At 40.0% G+C, this 26,390-nt stretch overlaps 1 protein-coding gene across 3 annotated transcripts in view; it reads left to right on the forward strand.

Moving 5' to 3' along the window:
• Positions 1 to 3,047: 3,047 nt before the first annotated feature.
• LOC119720025 overlaps positions 3,048 to 26,390 on the forward strand; it is a 47,470-nt gene continuing 24,127 nt past the window's right edge. Inside the window, exons 1-9 of one of the 3 annotated variants that reach the window (XM_038189528.1) lie at positions 3,066 to 3,162; positions 3,381 to 3,460; positions 5,663 to 5,933; positions 13,938 to 13,994; positions 16,331 to 16,505; positions 18,089 to 18,478; positions 18,925 to 19,005; positions 23,673 to 23,839; positions 25,962 to 26,058. In XM_038189528.1, the coding sequence (XP_038045456.1) occupies positions 5,713 to 5,933; positions 13,938 to 13,994; positions 16,331 to 16,505; positions 18,089 to 18,478; positions 18,925 to 19,005; positions 23,673 to 23,839; positions 25,962 to 26,058 (1,188 nt within the window). In that variant the 5' untranslated portion in view covers positions 3,066 to 3,162; positions 3,381 to 3,460; positions 5,663 to 5,712. Of the gene's footprint in view, positions 3,163 to 3,380; positions 3,461 to 5,662; positions 5,934 to 7,316; positions 7,472 to 13,937; positions 13,995 to 16,330; positions 16,506 to 18,088; positions 18,479 to 18,924; positions 19,006 to 23,672; positions 23,840 to 25,961; positions 26,059 to 26,390 lie in introns of those variants that run through there. The other 2 variants (XM_038189527.1, XM_038189529.1) reach the window with 2 other exon arrangements.

The raw sequence follows: 26,390 nt of genomic DNA on the forward strand, positions 1-26,390 counted from the left end.
TTAACGATGCTATTGTCTACTCATCCATTTTCACTCAAAAACTCCGGTCCCTTGTCAGACGATGCTACCACAGATTCACCATGCAAGTCTCAAATTGTAATCCGGAGGTAACTGAGTTTTAAAGATGTAGGCCTATCCCACTTCGCTCGTACCCCGCCCTGAAAAGCTTGATAGTGTAGCAACAACCTCCAGCAAATTGGGAGTCCGTAGACCCAAATCTCGTGGAGAAAATGCGATATACGCTACAACAAGTTTGTTTTGATTCATTTGCTATTTTCCTAGCAATAGAAAAGTTATTCACTGTTGAATGAGACATCGAATGAACAAATCCACCGACATTGGGTTATTGAATTATTTCTTATTGTTAGCTGCTGGACAATAATTCAGCTCTCTCGCAGGCCTAGGGCAGGTCCACCTGATGGGCTCTAAATGAAAGTCCTGTTTTTGGAGGGTTCCAGATACCCGAAATTGAAGTTTTTTTCGCCGCTAAAACAAAACACATTTTTGGATTCTAGACGCTCTGTGCTGCTATTTGAGGCATTTACTGGCCACTTTCCCCTGAATTCTTGAGAAAAAGTCCAGCGCAACATTGTGAGCACAATACCATGGTGGAATTTGTTGTCGGCGAATTTTTTTTGTTTTGATTATACATATTTTTTTATTTCTGAGCGGAACTCGTCACCGAGCGTGGGGTTTCGTTCGAACCCCTGGCCCCCGGTCCCCCCCCCCCCCCCCACCCGTCCCATACGGCTGGCCTGGGGATCGGGAATACATCTTAAGGCCTAACTTTTATAAAGCGAAAAAAAATGCTCTTGAAAGGGGTTCTGATATGAGAGAAAGAGGGCGCTTTAATACTGATTGCCTTTGGGTGCGTTCGAGTAGCTCACCCGGATGGATTCGGGTTAGCCCGTGCCGTTCGCTTAGCCTGACGTCATTTTAATTCTCAGGGCTCACCCGCGGGCCGGTGTGGACGGTAATTCTGTCCCCCCGGTAAAAGTGTCCGGGGGGACAGAATTACCTAGGTAAAAGTGTCCCCCCTGTCCCGTTAATTCTGTCCCCCTCCAGGTAATTCTGTCCCCTCCAGTTAATTCTGTCCCCCCTGGTTTTGCACGCATAAGTTGTTATATTGATGTTATTATAATGAATTCAGCGCACAGGGTATACATTTTTAGATTTTTCCACCCTTCATCAATGGTTATCAAAATGAAATTAACGTTTAGATGTTAATCAACCGATCTATGTTTCTCCAAGAAAGCAGAAAAGGCACGCGTAGTAATACTCAACCTATACGGCTAGCGCGCACGCCCTCCGTAGGATTCGGCGGACAGTTGAGCACGTTACAGTGCACGTTACATGAGCACGATACGTGGAGCTTACTTTTCCTCGGGCTGTATTACCAAGCCTATTAATAACGCAGTGAGGGACATCCAAGAATGTGTTATGTAACACTTCCCGCATGGCCTTGCAAGCATTCCATGATTCTGATTTGTGTTTCCAGCGTCATGCATGGGTGAGTTTGTGTTACATACCCTATGTGGACTTGTGAACAAAAGAGGTCCACATAATGCAGGTTGTGTTAACCTTATGTGGACTAAGCCGTGTCAACATAAGGTTTTGCCCTTTCTGGAAAACAGGTTTAGAGGCATTTTTGGGTTAGGTTTATCTGTAGCAGAATGAAGAGAAACACTATAGGGAATCATAGAAAAAAAATTGGGTTAAAAGAGTTTTCACAGTTTAAGTAAAGTTATTTTTTGTACCGAGTTTTCTTAACTACACGAAAACAAAGCAATGTCCACACTAGGTATGTAATGTAAGTCTGGGTGTGTGTGTGTGTGTGTGTTCATGGAGGATAATTAAGAACGAACTCCTTGGTCCGTGTTCCTTGCTCGTTCGAGTTCCATTTTGTCTTTATTTTTGCAACCATGCGGCTTAAAATAAATGTGCATTTCAAGTCTTTTTTGCCCACCATGCAAATCGCTCGCTCCCGAAGTCGTCATCAAAACGGGAATTGTGCTTTGACGTAAGCATCATTCCCGAATTTAGCAAGGCGCCGCGCAAAAACAGTTAATAACTTTACTAATATACAGTCTGGGTGCTAGACTTGTGACGTTGCACGGGGACACATTTACCAGGGGGACACACTTAACGTCGTGCAGGGGGACAGATTTACCTAGAGGGGGACAGGTTTACCTAGGTAAAAGTGTCCCCCCGGACAGATTTACCGGGTCACGACCCGGTAAATCCATGGAGGAATAAGAATCTGTCCGGGGGACACATTTACCAGGGGGGACAGAATTACCTGCCACACCGGGTCAGCCACCACAAACCCTGCTGCTCGTCAGTGGAGCAGAGTCTCTGGGGGAAATACGTCACATGCAGTCACGCATGTGTTGTTCATTCAATGAGTAACGGACTAAAATGGCGGCCAGACAGGAGACAGCGGAAATCTAAAGTGGACTCAGAAATAAACTTGATTGAATTGAGTTCGAGGGAAACATAATATTATTAGACCAACTTGGGTGATGTGGAGGCTATAATTCAGCCCAACTTTGTTATTTTTGTAAATTGATGAAAAAGCAGTAAATTCCCAGTGCGAACAAGGGCGGATCCAGCAGTCAATTTTTTTTTGGGGGGGGGCAAAAAAAATGTTGGTCCCCCAAAAAGTGGGTCAAAAAAATTACGGCGTGGGGTAGAAGCGGGCCCCGAAAAATTGTTGGATTCTAGATGCTCTGTGGTGCGATCTGAGGCAATTTCTGACCACTTTAACCAATGTTTTTTTGAGGAAAAGATGGTGGTGTACTCATTGCCTGCCTTTATTGCGATGTCATATAAAAAAAAAATATATGGGTTTCGGGGGTTTTTTTTGGGGGGGAAGGCCCCCTTTGCCCCCCCCCCCCCCCGGATCCACCCTTGAGTGGGAAACGGGCGTTTTGTCAGTGCAGTTGCTACGGCCGTTGCTACGGACATGATCTGACTCATCTGCCTTTACCCGAGTCGATCCGGGTGAGCTACTCGAACGCAATAATGATTTAGTTTGACCGTGGCCACACGAGAGGGCAGCCTATTAAAAAAAACATGACAGATCAGAGATGAACAGCCGCTGGAAGGATCGCCGCGCGGTAAACAACCCGTGACAAAACGATTGCAATCTAGACTGCATTGGTAAGACTTTCGAAGTATTATCTAGAGAAGTCCACTGTCGATGACCCATGATAAGTAATTAAAGTAAGCCCGATCAGTGGGTGTAAACGTGAACTTGTCGCGTTTGTACTATACTAGTTTGCCTTTTCCATCGGCCGTTGTTTTGTACGCTAAAAAAAGCAACATTGTTATTACACTAACAGCAGAACAGTAACACTTCTCATGCTTGTCAATGACAGTTGAACTGCTACTGACTCGAGACAAGTGGGAATCCCCTTGGATTTATTGCGACATTGTGGAATTCTGCAACTGCAGACAAGTGAGTCATGTGCGTGATCGATGTTCTGCCTAAAAGTACTGGCACTGAGTACTGGAGCCATGGAGGAGCCTAGCCCTTGGAGAGCTGGGGGAAAGAATTCCCATGGCATAGGCCTATCTGACCATCACTAGTTTTTGTTCCCTTTAGTGACCTATCACTCAGAAATCGGTCCTACTAAAGTGCGTCAACAAGCCTCAACAAGCCTCAACAAGCCTCAACGGTCGTCAACGAGCATCAACAAATTTTGTATATGCTTTTGAACATGTAGCTTTATATGGTAGAAAAAGCAAAAGAACATCTTCTGCATATCAATTAAAGTTAAAATTATTCAAAAACTTGTTTTTTTAACGCGAAATGTATGATGAATTTGTCGATTAGTGTTGGCCGCCATCTTGTTTGGATGGCCCTGTACACTTCGCGCATGCATAGTATGGCTCTGTACACTTCACGCATGCGTAGTAGGGCTAAGCTACACGTAAACAAGATGGCGGCCAACACTAAAAGAACTTAGTAACCGACAAATTCGTCGTACATTTCATGTTAAAAAAAAAAATTTAAAATAATATATGCAGAAGATGTTCTTTATTGCTTTTTCTACCAAATAAAGCTACTTTTAATGTTCAAAAGCATCAACAAAATTTGTTGACGCTTACTGACGCTTCTTGACGCAGTTTAGTACCTTGTAGTTGTAGGACCGAATTTTTCCCTTCAGTGAGTATCACTCATAAAGTGGTAGTATGTCCTAAAAAGTCAAATTTAGCAGGGAAAATAGCCTATTTACTGAGAAAACACTTGAAAATTTTCAGACCAGTGATGGCCAGATATGGGAATCTTTCCAGCTGGGGTTTCCCTAGCCCAACTGCGTCTGGCCGTACAGTACTATCGCAAGCTCTGTAGTACGGCCAGATGCTCAATGCTTCCCCACAGACTGAATTTTTTTTCGCTCTGATGTAGCGATTTTGCTACAGATTTTGATCGAGATTATCTTCTCGTCCAGGACAGAAATATCCAAAGTTGAGGTTCCTAGTCATAGAGACTCATACCTTTCTGAAAAAAACGTGCTTTGGTCCCAATATTTTCATCCATCTGGCCAAAAGACGACTTTCAGTCATCATCTTCCACAAATATCGTCCTGAAAATGTCCTCCATGCGATTTCAAAATGGCGGCCGCGTTGTAATGTATGCATTATGCGGACGTGCTTGGGCAAGATAATGAATATGCATCATAGTTTATGACGTTTGTCGGGCGCGTGGCGCGGCTGGCCATACATTAATTAACACGAGGTCATGAACTAAATAATTATTTGCTACGCTGCATGGTTGACCGCATGCAGGCCTACCGGTATAATTATATTGCAAGGGTATTAGAATAAGCTGTCCGACAACAGAAATAACGGGATCGAATGATGGCTTTCGATCATCGGGAAGGCGTACATAACACTGCAGTTGCCATGGTGAGGGTGAAAAACATGGGGGTGATAAAAGTGTGTGACACAAAAAGACATTAAAAACCATAGAAAAGGGTGCCCCTATCGACGAATGAGGTCCACATTCATAATAAAATAAGTTCGGCGTACTTCGCATTATACGCGTGCAACTGAGTTGACGCGTACCATGCAGTTGAAACCCGCAGTGTTATCCCATCCACTGCACTCTCGAAAGTGGTAATAAAAGTGCCATCTCTTGTTCGCGCAAGGAGCCTATAGAGCAATACAATTATTGTATGTCATAAGTCAACCCTCATTTGACCTTTGACCTTTCATTGAACTTGCCCATAGTGGGCTCGGTCAAGTGGCTCTATAAGGCCAAAAAAAAATCTCCGGTTTCTGGTTTGCGCGCACGTCACCGTAGCCATGCGCGTCGGCAAAATGAAAAAGGTTTTTTTTCAATGAAAGATGATGTCTCAAAACCGCCAAACTCACTGGTTTGACTGGAATCCTGCTGCTGCACAATTTTAACGTGTTGTTAGATTGAGTTATGGTCGAGAATAACCTTTATGTGACCTCTCTGGACTCCCATATATTTGCACTAAGTTTAGTCGGGCACCATTTGCAGTCATCAGCACACATTTGAAGCAAAAAAATCAGGTAAAAAAAAAAAAAAACCGCGTCGCCGCACCACTTTTTGGGCAAGCTCCATACCAGAAACCGGAGACTTTTTTTTTTGGCCTAATGGAGGATCTTGTATTTTTTTTTATTGTAGATTTGTAAACAATTCTGAGGGGAATATGTACACAAAAACATACCGGATAAATGGATTGGCAGACAAGAATAAGTTATTCCTCGGAGCAGAGTAGTGACCCCAGTGACAGGTCGGTACCCATCCAGCACGCAGCCTTAGATTCCTGGCTGGTACCCGGCAACAGCGGACGCAAGCACTATGTGGATGGTGTGGATCGCCCAGTAACCGTGACAACGGGGATAGAGGATCGTCATAGTACAGTGGGGACGATGAACGATAGGCCTACTGTTAGGTAAGCTTACTTGGTTAATAAAGATTAATGGCACTAAACTCCCTGTGAAATTATTCTTTCTGGCATGCTGTCACTTTGAAGAAAACAATCAAAGAAGGCCATTTCCAAAGATGCATCAAGTGATTCACAGGCGCGCCCATTTGCTATTATTCGTCAGTTCAGTGCCTGACATCGCGCAGTTGCAATAGGCTGCATGACAACGTGCCCCGGCACTGATTTCTGGCGCAATTCGAAAGATGACTCTGCAACTTTTGAATTGAAACCGAGATCCTGGAATAATTGTTTTACCGGAATATACAGCAAACCTTCATCAAGTTAGTTGTTAAGCGCCTGTCTTTAGATTTTTAGCTTTTTTGTTACTTCAAAAAAAAATGCTCAAATGACAATGATCAAAAGGCGGAGCTACCATAGAGGGTAATTGTTTGTATTGCTGGGATAGCCTTGAGTAAATTTCATGCATAAATTATTGTTGCTAAATTTGAACATTCTCTTAGACACCAGTATAGTATAAGGTGTAGTTCTACTGTTGAACCAAAAGTTTTAAAATCCCTCCCATTACAAACTTTTTGCCCCCCCCCCCTTCCTGAGATGGCTAAGCAAGACTAAGATTGAGTAGTAGCTGGACTCAAAAAGTTTCATCATACTTATGTGAGATATTTATACATTACTTATTTTTAAGAAATATTTAGATACCTTTTTGGAATCAAAAATATTGCAACGACATATGCTTTCGATGTCATCGCGACATCTTCATTCAGCGTAGTGACTTGAACCACTCCGGTCATGTGACCACCTTTTGACCGGAGTGGTTTAAGTCACTAGGCACAATGAAGATGTCGCGATGACATCGAAAGCCACGTCGCTGCAATATTTTTGATTCCAAAAAGGTATTTGAATATTTCTTATCAACGTGATGGAATCCAATAATAGTGTACATGCTGTTATACTTAAATTTACATCCGGGAATTAGTCAGGAGACAAATGCCCTTTACTGTACAATGTGCATGCACATATATGCGTACATGATGCATCCTGCAACAACATGTCTGGCTCTAATATAATGTAGGTAAAAGCTGTCTCTAAACCATTGCAAATCTTATGTCAGTGCACAATACTGCCAATAAATGTTCAAATAAGCTTGAATCCCAGCCCCAGTCACACACCACTGCAGAACCAAAAGAATTACACCCTCTGTGACCCGATAAACACACCCATCCTTATAATCTTTTCACTTTCACTGATGCAAAAATGGATTGAGATGTAAAATGTACAGTGTATGGGGTTGGATGGATACACAAAAGGTCTGGATTTTCTTTTGTTGGCCCCCTTGAAAGCCTATTCTTATTCATTTAATACCTTGTGTGAAAGCCTGTGAGTGTTCACTGATGTCTAGTCATGTTAGATGCAGAAGGTAGAGTACTGGTAGATGTACATGTACATGTAGGTAACTTAGCTTGGACATTATTCACACGAGATACTGCGGTGGAGGTGTGGTACTTCTATCCTTGCTAGAAACTGTACGTTCTATTCATGAACAGGTGAGAATGTATACGTATAATGTTAGCCCGTAAATGTGGCCACTTTACTGGACTGCCTCCGTAAATAAGACTGGTTGTTTAAGACTGATTGGAGTCTGGAGGCTGATAATTACCCTCGTCTTTGGCTCCGGTAATTATTAGCATCCAGACTCCATTCAGTCTTAAACATACCGGTACATGTACATACATTGTACATGTAGTGTTTAACACCTTCCAAGTTCCAAGCATACCAGTACATTTCCCTTACATGTAGCCTACTATAAAACATGTATGCCAACTTTGAGATGGGCTAGAAAACAAACAACAAACTATAGGCTACAGTAGGCCTATTCCCCCAAATTTTTAGATATTTTGTAGAAAACATAGTGGGTTATAATTTTTAAATGTCACGTGACCCACAAGGTCAAACTCAAGGTCAAAGTAAAGGTCATAAGGTCATCATACTTCAAATTACTCCGACATGAAAAATAATGGTAAATTTGGATTTTTTTCTGATTTTTTAACCTTTCAAAAAAAAATTGGCCCACAGGTTAAGGAGATACATGTATGGTCATTTGAAAATTGCTGTCATTTTGAAGTATAACAATAAAAGGTCTTTTCCAAAGATGAGTCAATTTACACATTTTTGGAAACTTCCGTTAGTAGTTGGTTTGTATGTACACGTATGTAGGCCTAATTGTTGGTTGTATGCAAATCTGTGAATGGGTGCATGCAAGCATGGCAAGTGTTGACACACGCAGTTGCTAGTATTCGTCCATTCAGTGCGTGACATCGGTAGCTGCAATCGGCTGAATGAGAATGTGTTCCGAATAATCATTTTGGGCGCATTCAAAATGTGACTGGCAACTTTTGAATTGAAATTGAGATCCTAGAATATAGTATTCTACCATATTTCAACAGGGGGCACTATTCAAATTTGACGATTATTAACACTAGATTACAGAATGGTGCACCGTATTTTAAACAGGCAGACATTATACCACTATAATTTTTTTGGGGGTGTCCAGCAAGGGGGGGGGGGGGTTCGACTTATTTTTTTGGAATTTGTATGGGAAAAAAAAATTCAACAGAGCTGGGGGGGGGGGGAGGTTTTTTACCCCCAAAACCCCCCTCTGGATCCGCGCCTGCAACCTCCATATGACCCCCTTTTTGTTCTGGATTCAGACACTCTACTGTTGTGTGGTTAAACCGGTTGACTGAAAATCCAGGGCTTTTGCTTTGAACAAGCATCCGGTAAATGCCAAAGAATCTGCAACCAAAGTATTTTCTGTCACGGAGTACTGCACAATAATTGACCCGATTGTACACAATTGCAGCTTTATTCAATTTTACTAGCATACTGCAAAAAAGCCAAAACTCCTCATTCCCTTGTACAGAGTACTTTCGAAGCTCCCTGGATGCAGACATTTTCCATTTTAAAGGTACATTTTTGAAGAACTACTGAAGTTAGATTGAATTGAATTTCACATGTTTGGCTGTATTAATTAATGTAAACCGCTGCAACAATCGTATACATGCAACAAATGCAGCCAGCAGAGCTGGAGACCTGTTCTCTGTAAAGGGCCTGTCACACTATCACGTTCTGGTATGGAGCTCCTACCGTGACCAAGAAAATTGACTAAAGCACGGCGGGAATGCTGATGACGGCGTGGGGACTCATTGATACTACCGGTAGTTGAGGACTTCAGAGGGACTCCAAGGACTTTCTGAACGCCAAACTACCATATTCGTTTAAAACATGCACAAAACAAACGCCGCGCCTTGGTGTTTTGACCAGAACGCGTTAAGTACTCTGCGCAAACTCTTCGCGAACGGCCGTGACGTAGTGGCAATGCGCAGGCAGATGGGAGCGACATCGTGAGAACTCCAGGGACGTGCATGCATCAGAACTATGCGTCTCCTACGTCTCCTTCGTCTATGCCGTTAAAAATGTGAAGACTCATGATGACTATCGTCCTGTTTTGGCCCGAGTATACATGCCGCGCTTCTAGTTGCTGACGTCACACGTATGTTTTAAGGTTGCATCAAGCGCGCGATAAGGACTCCACCAACTTATTGGACACCATGAGGACGCAGCGAGGATGCAGAGGACGCCGCGCAGATTTCTCATTGGTCTTCAATGAAACTCATAGAGAACGACGCAAGGGCAATATAGAACGCCACAGGGACGTCTTAGACTTTCTGTGGACTTCACAGAGACGCATTGCAAGCCACTGGTACCATGAATCCTGCGTCTTCATGACGTTTTGTTACATTTTTAAGAATTACATGGACGTGACAGTGTGACAGGGCCTTTAGTATTATTTACCCTAAAATTCCCAAGAGTCCTCCGAAATCCTCTTTGCAAAATGGATATTTTGCAGGATTGAGGCTACATGTAGGTGGCAAAAACATGTGGCTGATTTAGGAGGATGCACTGTGTCAGCTGGGCAAGACCTTAATTGTTTATGCTCAACCGTGCATAAGTTTAGGTTTAGATTGTATTTGAAATCCTCCGCACTGCTCCAGGATGTCACAGGCTCTGCCTCAATATATTGGCAGTGATTGCTGGAGGATTTTGCAGGATGGAGGCAGAGATTGTCACCACTCCAAGGACCACATTCAAGAAGTAACAGAGGATTTCTTTTTAAGCCTTTGGATTCGAGCGCCAGCTAAATTTATGCCCACCTTTGAAAAAAAATTTATTATAGAGAGAGTTTTGTATTTATCGCAATTTGTTTTGATTTCAGTGATCAATGAAAATATTCTAGACCCAAAGCAAAACCATGTAGCCTATAAGACCGGAGTTTCACTTCTTGTTTAGTGTTTAAATAAACAACTTTCTCTCTTGTCCTTGTTATTATGTTCAATTGATGACTCAAATTAACTGGCTAAATATTTGACTTGACTTAAAAACCGCAAAACACTTTTTGCGATGACACTGATTGTGCTTGTCACATGCTTGCATTCACGATTTCTTGTTTGCACAGTTGGCATAAATTGTGTACGTATCGCTTTCATCCTTGAATTGCAGAGCAAAGTGCAGGGCACGTGGCTGGCTGACTTTTTCACAAACTTGTCGGCAGTTCTAAAGGTCACTAACAAAATATTTGGGAAAAAAGTTTAGTTTGCACTCAGTGCACACAGTAACAGATGTGTGCACTGATTGAGGAATGTTTCCAGCCCCCCCCCCCCCACCACCCAATCTATTCAACATGATGCATGTACTTGGCAGTACATTTTTTTTTTACCATTACCGGTACTTCATTTTATTAGGACTTTCACATGACCATACATTAACCCTAACTCCCTAGGCATTTTTGCTGGGATGCAACCCCAATCCTGCACAATCCTCCAACTGCCTCAATGTTAAATTGTATAATCCTCAGTATTAAAAAAATATATACAGGTCACTTTCTTTTTGACTCACCCTGTATGTCCAGTACTTGTTTCAACCCATCTGATATTGACAGTTATTATGGGGAAAGATGTTTTTGGGATAGTAGATCATGCTGGTCTGTAGTACAAACATGAACTTCCCCACAACACCTTGCGGGATAGGGTACATAATATGCACCTACGACACAGTCTTCACAAGCCTCATGTTAGCAAATAGTGGCTTGGCTTCAGTATACAATGTACATGTATCTTCAAGCATTGTAAACCGTGAAAACTATGTACTGTACATGTGGTAAATATTCTCACAAAATCTTGCATGTTTTTTAGGTAAACTTACACAGTCTATCATTTGTCGGTATAAAAACCTTAAAGGGAATATACATACATACATCATTGGCTTTTGCTGTAATTTTCAGAAATGAACTATTTGAGGGGTTACTATTATAGATCAAACATTGTTACACTGACATGTTTGAAGTTTTGTGTTCGAAAATGCTGGGAAAACCAAGAAACACACAAGTGGTGGAGTAGTCTGGTTCCCTGACTCCACTTAAGATAAAATGGATCAATTTATAGATGCCGGAAAATTGTAAGGTACATGTTGTAAGGGAACCAGTCTAGCTGGCCTGCACCCGTTCATGAACATGTAACCAATAGCAAACAAAATTTGGAGTGGAAAAATGGTGAATTTGGAGCAGTAGTTGAAAAATAGTTAGGTTTTTCCAACGGTGGTCGGCTGGCCACCATTGGAAATTTATACAAAATACCCTTTTCTTGAAAATGACTTCACACCAGGTGCCATAATTTTACGGGTGCTTTAGACTGTCATTTACCAACATCCTAGTGAGGTATTTTGTTAAAACTTGGTAGCTGTATTTTTCGATGTTTGCAAATGTTGTATATTCCCTTTAAGACAAGTTTTTCCTTTTTTAATTACGACCATTCAGGACCAATGTGCCTTGGGTATTACAAACACTTTTTCATTGTTAGTATTTGTGCATAAAAATTCAGAAAAAAGGTGTACGGTATTTTATAGGTACTGGGTATTTAGCCCTTCTGCTATCTGAACAGTCACAGACAGTCAAAACATCAGTTTCTCTTCCACTGCCATGCCTTTTACACAGTCAAGTCACCAACAGTCGGATCATACTTCAAATAAGCACTGTGACTAGTCAACTCCAATCAGACAAAAACAGGCAAGTGGTAGGCAAAACAATCATCTACACTCAAAGCTTACCGGTATCTCTGTATTAATTTAGTCACAGCCTATCAATCCTGCTGTACTACCAGCATGTACCGGGGGATAGGCTGGGAGATCTTACATTTACCAATGACTATTGAAAACAGTCACTTTTTTGATTGAATTTTACTGAAAGGATAACTTGGCTCAGAGGAGGGTTGCAACTCCTAACGGTACCAGTACCGGTATGATGCTGTGAAATTTAATCGAATTTATTATGGCTTCCTTGGAGTGCTAAGTGCCTGATTGGTGTTGCATTCCTGTGCAGCTAGATTTTCTTTTTAATGTACATTGTACAATGTAGGTGAATTTTTTTTTAAACAATTTCTGCTCCAAATATTTAACTTGGCCCCTGCTGAAGCCAACATTGTCCTACTGTTAAAAATATCTAAATGTCAAGTGTGAAACTTCCTCAATCCAGTCGTAAAAGCTGGGACAGAATACAATGTACATTGTATGCATCTCAATTTTAGTGGGAGAGGAATTTCTCTGTTGGATATTAATAGATTTACGCGTAGCAGCATCTTGGGGGCTTTAGGGCTAAAATCTAAAAGAGGCACTGGCAAGAAAAATATCATCATGCATCATTTGTAGATGTGTTTTCTGTAGACCAGATGTTTTTAGATCGAATTGTTTGTCAATACTTCAAATTTTCAAGTAACGTAGGGCCGCAACGCACTTTTCAATTACTATCATTATGGCATGGTAAAAACACAATGCGAATGTATCGAACCAGAATGCTTCAGTAGCTTGATTGGTGCGGACGTTACGTAGCTCAGTGATCTGGGGACCCTGGGTTGAACCCCTTCCACGTGCTCAATTTTTTAATTTCCTTTTTTAAAATAGATTTCATAACTTTTGGTTTTTAATCAAATTGTTCTTTTTATTTAAGTAGATTTCATGTTCTTCCCTTTGGAATCAGTGGATTTGGAGGATTTTTTTGCAATTTGAATATTTTCAACTGATTTCTTAGATATTAAAATACGTGTAGTTTTCTAGTTGCAGTCTCGAAAATTTGAAAATTGTGAATTGGGCCCTCTGTTCCTGTATCCTGCATGTACAGGAAATGAATGTACGGTAGTCATGAATCTAAAAAGGTTATTACAGTAGGTGTCTGTGCTGAAATTTAAAATCCTGACCAGAATTTCCTGACTAACCAGATAGGGCCTACTCCTGTGAACTTGGGCATAAGGTCTTCAACTGATATCTGTCTACAATTTGGAAGGAAGGGGTCCTTGATACCTGAAACCTGTTTTCCTGTCGGAAGCTTTTCTGTCTTTTGGTACTGTGAAAGTTACCAGGAATTGTGCTTAACATGCCTTAATTTATGAGGACACAAATCCTTTCTGCACACACATACATGTATGATACGTTGTGCGTGTCGACACGTACATTATTAGTTTTTAATTGGCACGATTGAAGAAAGTGACCCACAACGGCAGTAATTTAAGTTACAACATCACGAGCACTGTCAGAGGTGACGGCTCACCATCTGTTCATCAGCGACAAGGTGAATTTCGTTTTCAATCACATTTGACCTGCAGTTGCTTAAATTTCATATGGAAAAAAACAGGTTGTGCACACTTTGTGCAATGGATTTCAGGTATGTCATTGTCGATCACATGACATTCAGCATCTGTATTTGTGAACAACAGTGTGGTACACGTACATGTAACAGTCTTCTTTCTGGATTGAGATTTCTTCACTAGTATGTTGTCACAATGTTTGCTGATATACTTGTACATGACGTACATGTACATAGCCTGCAGGGCAGCATTTGATAATACTGTCTGGAAATCTGCACAGTCATCTCTGTAAACTGTGTGTGTTATTTGCTTTCTTTTTCAGGGTGGGTTCTCCTCTTCACGTGTCTAGGGACGTCCAGACCTACTTCAAGACGTTGGAGTGAGTATGAGGATTGTATTGAGAAAAAAAAACTTAACAATGAAAGTTAGTTTATAAATTACAATTGTGTTCAGTACGGTACATGTAAATAAAAAAAAAAATGAAAACGTGCCGTGTGTAAGCCCAGGCCTCTGTTTTGACCACAGGTACAACCACTTGTGTTTACACACCAGATGTGTTTAAATTGTTCTGAAGTCTGAACTTCGGAATTTGAAATGTACCAACCAAAAGTAAACTTTATCAATTTGACAGCTTCCATACTGACATGTGATAGCACTGTAGTACTCGTGTACTAATACCAGATTACCTAGTGCAGGGCCTACAGAACACTTGAATGGTGTATGCAACTAGAGTCAAGCAATCAAATTTGTGAGAAAAAAAACAAGGCTCGCATGTTAAAATCCGTTTAGCCAAGTCTGCATTTAGTTTGCGTAGCAGTTCAACCTATTTTTCAACATTGTGCAAGCACGATTGTTCTCACAGACCGTAAGGAACCTGTTGTTAAACAAGAAAATAAGAGATGTCTTTTAACCATCCCTCAACCACTCTTTTCACTGAGTATTCATATTGTATGTAACGTAAAGTTAAAGTTGAAAATATGACTGAGTTGGTAACTTAAACAAAAAGTCTTGACACAAAACGTGGAATGCCTTGAGGGTGCATGGGACGGTGCGTGGGATGCCGTACGTGGGACGGCGCGTGGGTAGGCGGCCCGGGCTTGTACGCACAATCTCCGGTCAACGTTATAGACTTTCTTGGAAGACGGCCAGAGCTTATTGTGCACACATTTTACTTGTCATGCTTGTAAACAAAAATGTTAAATAAGCCATGCAGTTTTACAATGAACACATTTCATGCTGTATAAAAAGCAAATTTACTGCCGAAGTATAAATTTAGTTTTTCAATGAACTGGTACTGACACCTTCTAAAATGCACAATGTATAGTTAACTTTAGGCCAAAAATTAAAATGCTGGTACCAACAAATGTTCAAAGCCATCCGGTACTTAACATGTATTTCGTACACAATTTCTAGTATTGTTGGGATGTTACATGTGTTTATACTGCTAAAAATGATAAATTTTGTTCTAAGAAATGTAAAAAAAACCTTGTTTACCCCAGTACCGGTAGGCAAGAAACATTTTCTTAAAATTTTGATATTTAACAAATTAAGAAAATAGTTCTTATCAGAGTTCTTGTTTCTTAGTCATTTTCCAATTTCAAGTGCAGTTATATTTTTTTCAGTGCACTGGCACGTTCCGGAAGTTAAGCAAGGTAGAAGGCAGAAAATAAAGTGCTGGTACCTACAAATTTTCAAAGCCATCCGGTAATTACACAATTTTTAGAATTGTCGGGATGAATTATATAGTTTTGTTGATAACCTATAGGCTCATCCTGTAGGCCTTATTACTGAAAAAAAAAATGAATTGCAGGTCCTGTGTTAATTCAGGTTTTAGCATGTTTTTTTTTTTTTCTAAAACTTTTATTTCCAGACCAAAACATTGGTAACAATTGGAAATTGGCGGTAATTGACCTGTATTCAATTGAAGCTTTAACCTTATAAAAAAAAAAAAGACAAGAGAGAGATGTTAGAATTTACCCAATTGTTATCTGCATGAGTGATTATTTATTTATTTATTTCAACATCACACAACAGCGCAAGCCCAGAACAGGATGGATGGACTTATTTCCAGAGGGGTCCCTTGGTAGAAGATGTGGAAGGAAATTACAGTTTTGGAGATGGCAAAATGGATGGGAGGAAAACCCCAGAATGATATATTCTAGAGAAAACTCATGAAATCAGGCAGGAACAGAAAACTCAATCCACATATTGGCCCGTGAAATACACGTAGGACCCTCTAATGGTTACTCACAGTTTCTCAGGGCACATACATATAGACGTGCACTAGTGACCTCATTGCCAGTCTATATGTACATGTACACAATGTATGTGTATATAAAGTGATTTACTAGAAACCCTCCTTACTCTTGCAAATTCCAACAATACATGTATGGTAAATTGTACTTGGAAACTGTTTGACTCCATTTATCATGTTTTTGATGGTATGCCTAATCCCATGTAAAGCATAATCAGTTTACTAGTACAGTATTAGTACTCCCTCTAACAGATTCCACCAAACCCTGGTGTTGGAGTTTGATTGGATGGGGACTGTTATAATTCACAGATTTTGTTTGAAAAAAATGTAACATGTCTTATCAGTGTTTGAATTATAAAGATAAAAGTCAATGGAAAAAAATAATATAAACTGTAGTGAAAAAAAATATCATGTACATGTAGGTAAGTAAAGAGGCCGCGCATATTTCCACTTCGTCGCAGGTCTCGGCAATGTCGCACAAGTTCCGTGGGACCAGCTCACACCCTGCGCGTCGAACAAAGGATACCGGTTGTCCGTAGCGATGGTCAGGACTCAGGCGTGGAGGACCTAGGGATGGCGAGCCCCGGCAGCCCCGGCAGTGGGGATTTGGGGACAAAAACCACCCTGAATAAAAAGGTTTGAACAGCTTTTTTTTTGCTTCAAATTTATGACAGCACAAATCAATCAAGGACTCGTCAATCTCGAAACAATCACAAGTCAATCTTAAAACATTCCCAATGGGGTCATTAAGTCGAATCACAAGTCAGTCACAAGTCAATTACAAGTTGAATCACAAGTCCAATCACAAGCCGATTCACAAGTCAATCACAAATCCAATCATAAGTTAATCACAAGTCAATCACAAGTCAGTCGCATGTCAGTTGCAATTCAGTCGCAATTTGCTTCACAAGACGAATCACAAATCAAATCACAAGTCAATCACAAGTCAGTCTCAAGTCAATCACAAAGAATTCTCAAGTCATTCACAAGTCATATCTCACATCAAATCGCAAGTCAGTTACATGTACAAGCCATATCAAGCAGTCAATCTGAAATCAATCACAGTTAAAAGTCAAATAAATGTACAAGTGAAACCACAAGTCAATCAATGACAAATCAATCAAAACGTCAAAACACAAGTCAAACAGCAAGTTAAACACATGTTGACCACAAACCATTCACAAGTCAATAACAACTTAAATCACAAGTCAAATTGCAAGTCAAATCACAAGTTTATCTCAAATCAATTACAAACCCTTCACAAGTCAATTACATGCACTAGTAAAGTATTATACATGTACAGGGTGAGTTAAAAAAAAAAGAACCTTAAACCTCATGAAATATATTTCATATTAAGTACGTAGCACCAATATTATGATTGGTAAGCCAATTTAATTAACTACTTTTAGATTAAAAAAATTAGTGAAATTACTCAATCTTTTCAAATTATATCACCATTTATACACAATGACCCCTAAACCTCTTTCATCAAAAAATGTGATTTCAAGAATCGTCATCACAATTGTCTTCAAACGTCACCAGCGATAAAACCTCAGTTTAAAAGTTAGAAATATTCAACAAGGTGCTTTTGAAGGCTCGTCTTTTGAAAGAAAAAGTGGATTTAAGAAATCATTTTGTTTGCCTGAGCAGGGTTGTTAACAAACATATTGTGTAAAGTACTACAGTTGTGGACAGTTTTTGAAACAAGTATTTTGTGTCATTTTGTTGGTTGTGCCAAACAGAGCACACAATTAATAGCTTCTTTTCTTTTGTTGGACGAAACATGTTTTCAGGTTTTAGGTGATTCTGTTCACTGGATTGAGCAATTTCAGACACCTTATCTAATAGTACTGGTAGTTTCTAAAATTGGCATTCCAGTCATTGTTTTTGGTGCTACATATACGTTTTAAAATATGAAATATTTTTTTACTCGCCCTGTACACGTACTGTAACTTCTGTTTTGACTGGGTAAATTGTTGATTGATTTGAGATAGACTTGCATTTGACTTGGAATAAATCAATTATAACCCGAGATTTAAATTTTTGTAAATGTGATCCACTCTTGAGTGTAACCAATATACAGTACAGGTATGTACATGTATTGTATGCCATGCTATGCACACACATGTAGGCTGTTTATTCAGTGTATTTTTTTCTTATTGATGATAATAAGATTAAATTAATTATGATAAGTTTGATAAAATGAAAATTTATTACAGGAGTTCATGGTGTACAAGCGCGCCCTTCTGTGCGCGCAATTCCCCGTCCTGAGTGCGCCCCAGCCTACGTCACAGTCCTCAAACCCGCCGTCCCCCTATGCCTACCCACTCTCCCCGCCCATGCGCCCCCACAGCTACGCCGGACCCTCAGCATTCCCCTTCCGGGCCTCCCGCAGCTCCCAGGCGAGGCTGACATCGGACAACAAGGTCTCAATGGCCGGGGATTGTGGGATGGATGGGCGGAGCGACGAGGAGAGCGAGGAGGAGGTACTGGTTCAGAACGAGATGCTGGCCGGCCTGGTCAGGAAGGCGTTCCAACTGAACGAGGAGCGACACCGGTACTACGATGAGGTCATCACGGAGGGGTTGAGTCGCAAAGCACCGGCAAGGGTAAGGATCCTTCACATTAACCCTGACCTTTCAAAGTCCTCCCAAATCCTCTTTGCAAAATGGAGGATTTTGCAGGATTGAGGCTAAAATATTAATATGGCGAAAAAGTGTGGTTGATTTTGGAGGATGCACTGTGTCAAGGGGGAAGGAGGAGTTAAATAGAATGTCAAGACAGTGAACAGAAATCCAAAGATGAGGATTGGGTATGCTTGGAGGGAAGGGGGGGGGAGGAGGGGGGTCGAACTGAGCACACGTTGGTAGGTAAGGGCGAGGGTTTGGTCCCCTAAGCTCACTCTTCTGTATCTGCCAAGGAACACCATTCGCTGTATTCTTTTATTGATACCTTATACAATACATCTCAGTTTGTATGTAGGTATGACTAGTTTGAAACTCCACAAAGAGTTTAATCATATAATTTTGCATCGTTCAATTGATATTAACAACAGATTCTGATTGAGGAACTGGTCAGCCGGCTGAGCGTTGTGGAGAACAATAAGCATCCCTTCTACCATCCACAAGCTTTTGAGGTACGTGTAAGATGCGTTGCTGTCCGTGAAATTCGCATTTCGGACCCTCAGTTTGTTACATTGTTACATTTAGATTGATTTTTTGCCTAAATCCAACAAAAGCCAACCCTTTCCAACATTGTGATATTGCTTGATTTAGATAAATCAGTAAAGATACATGTAAGTGTGTACATGTTTATTGTTCTTATTTTAAAAGGAAACAAGTGCGACAGTTCCGAAGCATGTGAAAGCTGTCGTTCACTTTTGTGAATGCATGCTACGTGCACCATCCAAACTTGTTATTTTTTGTGCTGATAACAAAGTCCTTTATCTTTGAAAAGATTTGCTCATCGCTTGTGTTATCTGCAAGCAAATTGGGGCAGTGAGTTAGGACCTGAAAAAATTATCCTTTTATTTGAAGTATACATTAAACTCATGCGGCCATGCACGTGCCCAGATTCAACTGTACCGGTAGTGTCATTCAAATGACGTCCAGGTTCAGACATGGCATTTTCCATGGACTTTTAAACCCCCCCCCCCAAAAAAAAAATGGGGGCGGGGAGGAAAAGTGATTCAGCAGTTGAGTTTTTACTTTTAAATACTGGCATCTTTTCATAAAATACACGTCTTTTGCCGAAAGCAAGGCAAGGCCCGGTTGGAACTGTAATTTCACACAACACATCTCACTTTCACGCATAACATAAACACATGCTTGAAAAAATTTCAACTTAAAAACTCCGGAGATTGTTAACCCTAACATAACTCAACCCATCAAACCCCAACGGCATGTTTTGTTGGAATCTGTCGGGATGGGTACAGTACCCCTAAACTGACAGTCTTTTACATTGGGTTGGCACACTTCCAGATTCAAAGTCAGAAACGTGTGTGCTGTTGCCTATACGGTGTTGGAATTAGCCAGGTTTGGTTCCCAGTAAATCATGCCAGTGAGTTAGTTAATGTTATGTGTTATGGGTTAATTTGGAGAAAAACAAATTATTGAACATGTGTCGCTACTAGCGTGACTCTAGAGGGATGAAACAATTCACCAGTGCATCAATACATGTAATAGCGATTCTGAAATGCCAAGATATGACATCGCGATTGAAAACTGTGTATCATACATAGGCTAGTTTTGGGCGCAATTCAAAACATGAAATCAAAATCCTAGAATATTGTTATCCTCGGAATGTACAGCATTCACTGAGCTAAAAGTTTATCAGGTTAGTTGTTATGCACCCATCTTTAGATTTTGAGCACTTTTGTTTCTTCAAACAAACAAAAAATTCACAAATGACAAACGATGCACTCTACCTTTAAAATTTTTCCCAGATGCTTTTATTTCCTTCAATGTCATCACTACTTGTTTTTTTGCTCGATTACATCGTGGGCAATATATGTTTCAGTTTTGGCATAATGCGGGGACACAAATTTGATGAATTTAATTTAGAAACCTTTGAATTAATTAATTAATACAGCTTTTATGTATAAATATGCATGAACATATGGTACATGTATTGTACTAATTACATGCATATTAATGTAAGTACATGTACATGCATGGTGCATAGTGTACAAGGGTACATGTAGATACATGTATGTAAAGGAAGATTGTTTGTCTGACTATTACAATGAACACATACATGTATGTAAATAGGATCATGTAATATACGGTGTACCTGTACATGCTGTATAACATTTGTACATGTATTGTACTAATTACATGCATATTAATGTAAGTACATGTACATGCATGGTGCATAGTGTACAAGGGTACATGTAGATACATGTATGTAAAGGAAGATTGTTTGTCTGACTATTACAATGAACACATACATGTATGTAAATAGGATCATGTAATATACGGTGTACCTGTACATGCTGTATAACATTTGTATCAAGAAACAATTTGTCTATTTACCTTTTGTGTATTTTAAAAGTGACTGATTATTGCTGTTTTTTACATTGCCAAAAGTTAAAAATATAAAGCTGAGGTGGATATTGGAAGAAAGATGTATTTATAGGACAACAGGTACGGTAATTTCAATAGTACTTCAACTTTAACCTAATTTTGGGTGAACCATCCTTATCGCCTTGTTTGTTGGCCTCTTGAACATATTGCCATTGTTATATTTTTGTGCAAAATCATCTTTGGGCAAAGTAAAGTAAGCATACTTTGGACATATGCATGTAAGCTGTTGATTTTGGTGCTGAGGTTGTCATATGGGGCGCTTTTACACACATGTACATCGGTTGAAATGCCAAAGTTGAATTCTTTTCGTTTTATCAGCCCAAGTACCCACCTGACCCAGGGCAAACAACTTTACATGTACATGAACCAAGTTGTACATTTCACACCTTAACATCCTGCAATGTCCTATGTACTAAATGTGTTGCGGATATTGTGTACTCATACATGTACATTTATTTAAAGTACAGTGTACATGTACCGGTATGTCATGTACATGTACGTTTGCACATGCAGTAGCACAAATGTACTGAATACATGGAATAGGGCCATTCTTTTGTCACTGTGCGACATAAAGTTGGGCTTGTTTGATTTTTGAAGCTTTATCTCTTGTCATGTATCCACATTTTGTACATCTGACATATTACTTTCAATAATACATCAGGTGGTACTTCTTACTCCCTACCTCAGTGTACAGTTTCTACCTTCACAAATTGTGTCAAAATATGAGGAGGGGTCATCAAAGTTTGGTCACGTGTGTGACATCAGATGTAAAAATGGACACATCCAGACTTACATGTATTTTGGAGTAAGACTAGTCTTTTGAGACATACAATTTGCAATGTGCACCCTCTGCTTTAGGTTTATTAAATGGGAATTGTTCTGTGGTCACATGTGTGACATTTTGATCTGTCACTTGTGTGACATTTTATATGCATGGAAAGACTACCGTAACTTATGAAACCCTCTGAAGAAATCTGCATCTTTACTTTCTAGCAACACTTTGTTTAACAGTAATCATTTGTATTACATCACATAAACAACCTTTTTCCGAAAAAAATTAAGTAGTTTCACTTTCTGAAAACTTGCCCAATACACATGATACACAGATTTGTAGTTGCAGCATTTAAATTGTGAGATGAACTTTGAATGTTGATCTTGCTCAGTTGTTTATAAGCAAAAGTAGTAAAACTTATTGTTTTCAAACTTTATACTGTGGCTTTGCAGTTACCATTGCTGGTTATCTAAGAATCATCACTATTCACCGCTTTCAAAATATACTTCTACTGTTTTGGCACTAACTTTTTATCGGTAACCTTTTCCTTACCAAAAAAGGACATGTATGCAACAATTTTAAATACCCTGAATTTGAAAGTTCCTCATTCTGTGTTGATGGAAAAATCTTTTTGTGCTGTTACATCATTGTAAGTGATATGCTACCATTTCAGGTACTAAATAATAAATCATAAAATAGGGATATGTTTTGGTAACTCACGTTATACTTGCTGTAACTTATGTTACAGTTTGTCGACCAATCTTTGGTATAAGTAAAAACATACCCGGTATACATGTAAGACACTAATAATCAAACAAAAAAATGTTCACAGAAAAATGTGGCCCTCTCTAGCTCTGCCTCAATTTCCACTTGCATTTTGCATAAAAACAAGGTGCCAAAATTGACTACCTAAAATCCAAAATGTTAGCCAACCTAAACCCCAGTTTTTTGACAAAAAAATATACACTCAACCAATTCCATCTCACTGCCACATCACCCAAATGAAAGGTCTTGTTGTCCCCTTTAATCATGTTAATTTGATATCTCATTTGAGGTTATAGTGCCTGTAGTTCTGAAGATTTCATGCATGTTCCATTTTTCAGCCATGTCCATTTTCTAATGATTTGCCCATTTTTTAGATTTTTAAAGGTACATCTACAGTGTAGGGTAGCTAATTCTTCATACATCATGTGAATGCAAAGTGAATTTGATGCACGAAATAATCACAGTGACATTCGCTAACAACTTGGCAAATTTGCATTGGGGAAACAAGCTGTGGTGTCACAAATATATTTGCTTCTGCAATGAGTGTGAAAAGCACGTGTACATGTAATTCACACAAATGTCAGTGCGAAACCAATTCATTTGGGTTTAACAGCGAATGTTACAATGAAACTGATGTTGTATATGTCATGAAGTTTGCCTCGTTCACTTTTGCTCGAAGTATGACACAGACTTAAGTCTATAGAGCTTGATAGTTTCATTTGGAACTTTGGTACAAAGGGCTAATGCTATCTGGGAATACAAGTCATCCCGTGAATTCCTGACTTGAGTCTTTTTTTTTTACATGGAATTGTAAATTTGCCCTTAAATGTGCATACATGTACATAGTGGAATCTGGCGACAAGATTTAGAAGCTTTGATACTGCGGTGGTGTTATGATCACGCGCATGCTGTACGCATTCCTTAAAGATGAGGTGCGAGCATTTTGGTATTCCTATTGGTTGGAAGAACTCGGAGTGCGTGTGTATGATCTGAATGCAACTTGCACGAGCCTGGTGCCACCGCAGAAAATTGCCCCTGCTGGATTTGTCTATACATGTACATTCATACCGCAAATTTCAAGCAAAAATGTCAGCGTCCACTTTTATGTTCATCCCTGTATATCTCAGCTCTCAATTTTCTCTTCCTTTTTTAATTTTTTTATTTTTTTAAAATTGTCTTCAGCCAAGAGCGTACGACATCTGGCAGCAAGGTGAACGTCGGCACATCGGAGAGCTGATCGAGAGCTTCTGGCAATTCTCACTGCCTTCCCCGGCCACCAGCATGGTCAAGCCCAGTTACTGGCAGAGTGTACATGAAGAATACAGGGACCTCATGGTCAGACTGATAAGGTAAAACATCACCAGAAATAAGTTGTTCTGAGATACAGTGTAATCTCGGTAAGTCAAACCTCAGGGGAATTGGCTCAGATTTTGAGTTAAGCAGAGTTATCCAATGGATTTTCTATTTAACAACAATTAACAGAAATAATTTTTTACTTTGAGTTAGAAGGGTTTTTGAGTTAACGGGTTTTGCCTTATAGAGATTTCACTGTATATGCTCCCCCCCCCCCATGTTAATCAGTTAATGCTGGAGGATGTATTTTAAACATGTTCTGGCAATGTATATTCGCTAGGGCTGGTGACAGGTAAAATCGTCAAGCTTTTCCTGGGTCTCCAGCGATGGACATGTATACATGCCAGTGGTTCCCTGTGTTTGGTACACGTTGTGTTTTGAACTTGAACTTGACCGACACAGGCATGACAGGGGTCAACATTTTGACTCTCAAAAATTGAGCTGTTGAGTGCTAGTTGGGAATCCTGCCACACAGTGCATATCGCATTCTGCGGACGTGCAAGAAACAACATTTGTGTATTGGTGCTGTGTGTATTATGTGACACACACAACGTGTAGCTTTATTGAACACGGCTGGATATACGGGGTAGGCATACACCGCATTATGGGGAAGTTTTTTATTGTTAGGCAAATTAGGACCCGAGTTATTTGGACTTTCTGCTGTCCCCATAGCATTTTCGGTCCCCACAAATACCTCGTGGCGACAAGTGTAAGTCCCCACAATTACGGAACAAGAATGGGTGTACATGCATATGCCACACAATTTTCGGATTTCAGCTCGTAATGCCCCTTTAGTCAGTGATTAGTGAAATTGTTCAGGACCAGAAAAAACCTTTGATGGCATAGAAGACTTTCACTTTTTTTTTCTTCTTTAAAACGGAAACTACAATGTTAGGTCAAGTAAGGTTAGGGTGGCAGGCCTTTGCCACAGGAAATCCATCCTGAGATAAGACACCCAGTGTCTGCTGTACCGGTTGTAATTCCTGATCAATTGATATGATAATAGTCTGTATTGATTCGTCCTGTGTTGCTAAACATGCTCAACAATAAATGCAATATCGTGAAACAGGCACCATGCACGCTGCATTCACGCATGTTCCAAACGAGTTACAGTATGGCGTTTCCTTTTTTTTTTTTGGTGTGAGGGTTTTGTACGGAAAGTTGTTAACCTGATGTTACCAGGGGCAAATCGAGAAATCAGACAGTTTAACTGTTCTGTGGTTTTGTGATGTAAATCTCCATTTGCCATTAGATGATTTTGTGACCAAAACAGCCATCCCTTTGGTTAAAAAAAATGTTTGCTTTATCATTAAAATAATTATCTTGACTGAGTATAAAAGCATATAGAAGTACATTTTTGGTGCATTTTTGCAATGTTCATGTTTATTAACCCTCCTTATGGGAAATTGATTCAGAGCAGTTGATTTTTTAAAACAAAGTCGGTTTGAGGTGAAGGGATAAGAAATGTAAAAGTAACGAAACAGAGTAGTGGGGTAGATAGGGGAAATATTTTGGGGGAATTGTGCCTCTGATGATACAAACATGGCATCTGCCACACGGTCGGAGTATGTATTAAGAAAGATATTTGGCTATTGGGCCATCGCAGATTTGCCCTTTGAAACAATATAGGTAGAATAACAAGCAATTTTCAAAATTTTCAAAATGGCTGTCATTGCTTGTTATTCTACCTATATTTTTTTTTCAAAGGACAAATCTGCGATGGCCCTATAGCCAAATATCTTCCTCATGACATACTCTGACTGTGTGCCAAGTGCCATGTTTGTGTCAATCCCATCACCTTTCTGCAATACTAGAGTAACCGCACACCAAAAACAAAAACAAACAAAAAATATTGTGGAGAGCTGTGAAGCGTGACGTACATGTATGTAATCTGCCTGCTTGCCCCGAGCTTAACATCATACATGTTCATTTTTCGTGTACAGGGATTTGAGGTGTTATCGCTATCACAGAAGATTTCCTCAAAAGATTTTGAAGTGTGGGTGTGCTGTAACTCGACAAGCAAAAGTGGTTTTGCAAAACTTGAAGGGTTTCGAAGTGTAGAAGACTGTATGCGGGTTAGGGGTCCAGTGTTTGATCTCTTGATTTTTGTTGTTGTAGGCTTGACAAGAGGCAAGGAGTCAACAGCTACTCCGCCTCCATGTTAACCTCAACATCAAGGAGGTTGCTCAAAGAATTTGGACTTCGCTACGGTGTGGTAAGAGACATTTGTTGGGGTTTGGGTGTTAACCATGGTTTTGTGAAGATTGATAATTGATTTCGCTGATGTCACCTCTTGTATTGTATGGAAGAATTTCAAACAGACAAGTCCACCTTATTCAACCATGTCTGTAGAGCCACTTCATTTTTATATTGCCCCAAACATCCAGTGGCACACCCAGGCTTTGGCTGGGGGAGGGGGGGGACTCACAATTTGTTTTTCAATTTTTAGAAGTTTGAATTTTTGCAAAAATGTTGGCCTAGAAGTTTTGGCCGCAGAAATTATCTTTTTTTAGGGGGGAGGGGCTATTTTGATGTTGGTGGCGCCAT

The sequence above is a fragment of the Patiria miniata genome, unplaced genomic scaffold (assembly GCF_015706575.1).
Source record: "Patiria miniata isolate m_02_andy unplaced genomic scaffold, ASM1570657v1 HiC_scaffold_9, whole genome shotgun sequence".
Classification (NCBI taxonomy): Eukaryota; Metazoa; Echinodermata; class Asteroidea; order Valvatida; family Asterinidae; genus Patiria; species Patiria miniata.